The sequence below is a fragment of the Wolffia australiana genome, chromosome 14 (assembly GCF_029677425.1).
Source record: "Wolffia australiana isolate 7733 chromosome 14, ASM2967742v1".
Lineage (NCBI taxonomy): Eukaryota > Viridiplantae > Streptophyta > Magnoliopsida > Alismatales > Araceae > Wolffia > Wolffia australiana.
The window spans coordinates 1,524,716-1,529,033 of NC_135848.1; the positions used below are offsets into that span (position 1 = coordinate 1,524,716).

Below are 4,318 nucleotides of genomic sequence, written 5' to 3' on the forward strand. Positions count from 1 at the left end.
TTTATTCATTCATTCTTTCTTCTTCTCCTTCTTCTTCTTTTGGAAACAAGGGTTTGAGAAAATAAGGTTCCTTAGTGGAGTTCCAGTTGTCACGGATTCAGGAAGACGGGTTTTTCCTTATGAACCAAACATTACAGATAAAGCCACTAAATCAGCTCTAAAAGCCAAAGTTAATCCGGCGATAACAAGAATTGACAAGCACTAATATCCCTTTTTTTCCGGATATTAGGGTATCGTGCAAAACAAGCTCCTTCAGTTTTCAATTCAGAATACTTAGAATCAAGGATTACGCGAGAATCACCAAAATCAGCTCGAGAACTCAACAAGAATCTGGCCGATTACGAAGCTTCTACTATAAGCAGCATTAGGGTTTCACACTTCGGAGCAAACAGTTCCTCCAACCGCGGCAAAAAAGAATAAGCCAAATTAAAATTTCGTCGATTCCAATAAGGAAGATTGAGTTCATAGGGACTTTGGAGAAAGAAAAAGGAAGACAGAGTCTATTCCAATATGAAACCATAAATACAGATCAATCTAGTAATTTACTCAATCGGCATGAAAGCACCAGGTTAATCCTAAAGACGACAGAATTTTCTACAGGATCATGAAAGGAGGCGCATTCAAACTGATAAATTTACAAGGGAGGAACGATCAGAGGGACGTCAAATCTCGTTAAACATAACCCAATCCATCATGTCAATGTAACTGCGGAAGTCGTCGTGCATGCACAATACGAGGTTCTCTTCTTCCGCCGCGGCGATGGTTTCATTAAGGGGCTTCTGGGCTTCTTCAATGAAGGTGGTAGAGATAGTGTTATATCCGCACCTCTCGCAGACTAATCCTTTGAACTTCGGCATCGACTTACCCGCATCCGAGAAGTTCCCATTCGTTTTCAATAGCTGCAATGTAAAAAAGAATCATTAGAAACAATGAATAAGAGTTTATAGTCGATTTAGGAGGTAAGTGATAAGATATCGGGGGAATTATCGTGAGTAAAATAGATCCGAGCGTAAGGTTTGGCACTAGACATGGGTAGCTTTGTTAGCAGAGAGAGAGAGGGAGGGAGAAAGAAGAGCATGGGTACGACATAAAGAAACAAACAAACATTAAATTAAAGAAAATGGGAATGGAGACTGAGCGAAAGAGATATCACCATGAACAGCGGAATTACTATCCAACTTATTGAATAAGAGAAGTTAGGTCGAAGAAAATGAGGAGAACACTGTATCAGCAGGTTGCGTTGGAAAAGTAACACATCAGCTAAACACTGTTTGAATAAAAGAGAGAGACAGAAAGGGTAGAGAGAGAGAAAGAGAGAGAGAGAGAGCAGCGGCCGGACAAAAACAAGAGAGAGTGACGTTATTATGGCTTCTTTTCTTAAGTTTTTTCCTCAGTACCAATCGAAGGGGGAAAAAAACTAAGGTCAGACCACCCCAATCAAAGAAGCAGTACCCATATCTCAAGGCATGGGAGAGAGAAATGTTAGTATGGGTTATTTTCTTATGTTTTCCTGACTTACTATCAACGACAAAAACCCAAGGTCAGACCACTCCCACCAAAGAACTAATGTTCATACCTCTAAGCATACAAGAGGAAGAGAGAGCAAGAGCAAGAGAGGGATTAAGATCTAGAGAGAGTTATAATAGAGAGAGAGAGGGAGAGAGAGCATGAGCAAGGGAGAGTTACAAGAGTGAGTTAGTGTGAGAGAGAGAGAGAAGAAGAGAACAAGAGCAAGAGGAGTTACAAGAGTGAGTGAGTGAGAGAAAGGAAGAGAGCAAAGAGAGTTATAAGAGTGAATGAGAGAGTTTGGAGAGTGAGTGAGAGAGAGAGGGAAGGAGGAGGGAAGAGAGAGTGAGAGAGAGAGAGAGAGAGAGAGAGAGAGAGAGAGAGAGAGAGAGAGAGAGCGAGAGAGAGAGTGAGTGAGAGAGAGAGAGAGAGATTATCACCGCTGGACAAGGAACGAATAAAAATATGTCTGGGAACGAAAGACCCTACCAAAATGATCATCCTATCTCGGTCGCTCGTTTGCTAATTCTGGTTCTATAACGAGAGAAGGGATTGAGAGAGAGAGACGGACCTCAGCTTCGAGATGGCACACTTTAAGTTGAAGGGCGTCGTTCATGTACTTCATTTGAACGTACTCTTCTTCCAACTGTTTGCCCTTCCATCTTGCTCTTCTGTTCTGGAACCACACGGCCACCTGCTTGGGCTCAAGTCCAAGTTCAGCCGCAAGCTTCAGCTTCCTCGCAGAGTCAAGCTTTCTCTCTCTACAAAAGTTCATCTCCAACAACTTCACTTGCTCCTCGGTGAGCCTCCTCTTCTTCGCCTCCTCCCCCCCCTTCGCTCTCTTCCTTCTCCGCTTCGCTCTCCTGCCCATGTCCTCTGCAGGTATAAAAAACCCTCTTTCAGAAGAGACAGAGAATGAAAAACAGTCCACATATCTCTAATGAGAGGTATAAATATATGCTAAAAGACTAATATCAAGATCAAGAGCATTGAATCTGCAAGCGATTTCAAGAAAAAGAACAGTTCAGCGATGTAATCTCCCCCAACTTCTTCCGCAATATTCCATTTCATATCTGCTCTGCGACAGTATTCTTAACTAGAATACGAGGTACAAATATTTAAACAAAGATTAAGAGCACGGCATCTGCAAGTGATTTATGCCCATGTACCCTGCTGGCATTAAAACAAACAAAAGAACTCATTTCAAAGCAATCAATTCCTCATCTACTGTTGCTCTCAAAACACAAAAAAATTATTCGAAAGATTTAGAGGGATGAACCTTGGGGCACTTCATTACTGACGCAGGAACTCATTTCGGAGGAGACCAGAGTCGTTTCATCCACCTGGGTTTTCTTCATTGCCTCTTCCCCCCCACAACCCAACTCCACTTACACCCCCAAACTCTAACAAAACTCTCTTTCTCTCTCTCTCTCTCTAACTCTCTCTCTATCTCTCTTCTCTCCAGCTAATGATTTCTCTGCAACAGGAGTTGGACAGAGGACGAGGAAGGAGGGTGAAGTATTTATAAGCGGAGGGGTTCTAAAAAAGCCCTCGCAGAGGGGAAGAATGGCTGGAGACACTCGGAGACAAATTCTAGCTGCCGTATGCATCTTTCCCACTTGGAGCGCCCTCACATGCGCCGCCGCCCGCGCCGCTTCTTAAATGGCTGAGCTTTTCCTGTGCAACGCCTGCGCCTAGAGAGATGAAGAACTGCCCCCCATACAGTAGTTTGAGCTTTGACTGGATAAGACGGTCAAACGACAGTCTCTGTCGGTCAACTAGGTTAGTCAATCCTGCTTCCTGATCTGCCCTGTTCATCATCTCTGGTGTCTTGTCTGAATTCAGTTTTGGCTCGCAGATTCATCAGTCAACTTGTCTATCTATCCATTTAGTCATCTCTCTTTCCATCCGTCTATTGTAACTCTGTATGAACGTATCTACCCATTTAGTCATCTTTCAATCCATAGATCGATCTCTTTATTTGCGTTTGTGTATGTGTATGTATCTTTTCATTCATCTATTCTAATTATGTATGAACTTATCTACCCATTTATTCATCTATTCTTACTATGTATGAACTTATCTACCCATTTAGTCATCTTTCAATCCATAGATCGATCTCTTTATTTGCGTTTGTGTATGTGTATGTATCTTTTCATTCATCTATTCTAATTATGTATGAACTTATCTACCCATTTATTCATCTATTCTTACTATGTATGAACTTATCTACCCATTTAGTCATCTTTCAATCCATACATCGGTGTTTTTTTTGTGTTTGTGTCTGTGTATCTATCTTTTCATTCATCTATTCTAACTATGTATGAACTTATCTACCCATTTATTCATCTTTTTATCCATACATCGGTCTTTTTATTTGCGTTTGTGTATGCGTATCTATCTTTCTATCCATCTATTCATCTGTCAACTTGTCCACCTACCCATTTAGTCATCTTTTTATCCATACATCAGTCTTTTTTATTTGTGTTTGTGTTTGTGTAATATCCATCGATTCTAATTGTGTAGAAACGTATCTACCCATTTAGTCATCTTTCGATGTTTCCTTGTGTTCTTATATGTGTATCTATCTTTCCATCCATCTATTCTAATTATGTATGAACGTATCTACCCATTTAGTCATCTTTCTATGTTTCCTTGTGTTTGTATATGTGTATCTATCTTTCCATCCATCTCGATTTCTCCTCAATTTTGCTTGCATATTCATCTGTCAACTTGCCTATCTATCCATTTAACCATCTTTCTATCCATACATAAGTCTTTTATTTGAGTTTGTGTATGTGTATCCATCTTT

The 4,318-nt window shown here is 40.8% G+C and overlaps 1 protein-coding gene across 1 annotated transcript; it reads right to left on the reverse strand.

Moving 5' to 3' along the window:
* Positions 1–478: 478 nt before the first annotated feature.
* LOC144712449 (homeobox-leucine zipper protein ATHB-53-like) lies at positions 479–3,009 on the reverse strand. Its single transcript, XM_078586733.1, has 3 exons — positions 2,786–3,009; positions 2,078–2,382; positions 479–899 (listed from the first exon to the last, which is right to left on the reverse strand). Exons 1-3 carry the CDS (start codon positions 2,862–2,864, stop codon positions 663–665), a joined length of 621 nt encoding a protein of 206 aa, XP_078442859.1. The 5' UTR covers positions 2,865–3,009; the 3' UTR covers positions 479–662.
* Positions 3,010–4,318: the final 1,309 nt, after the last annotated feature.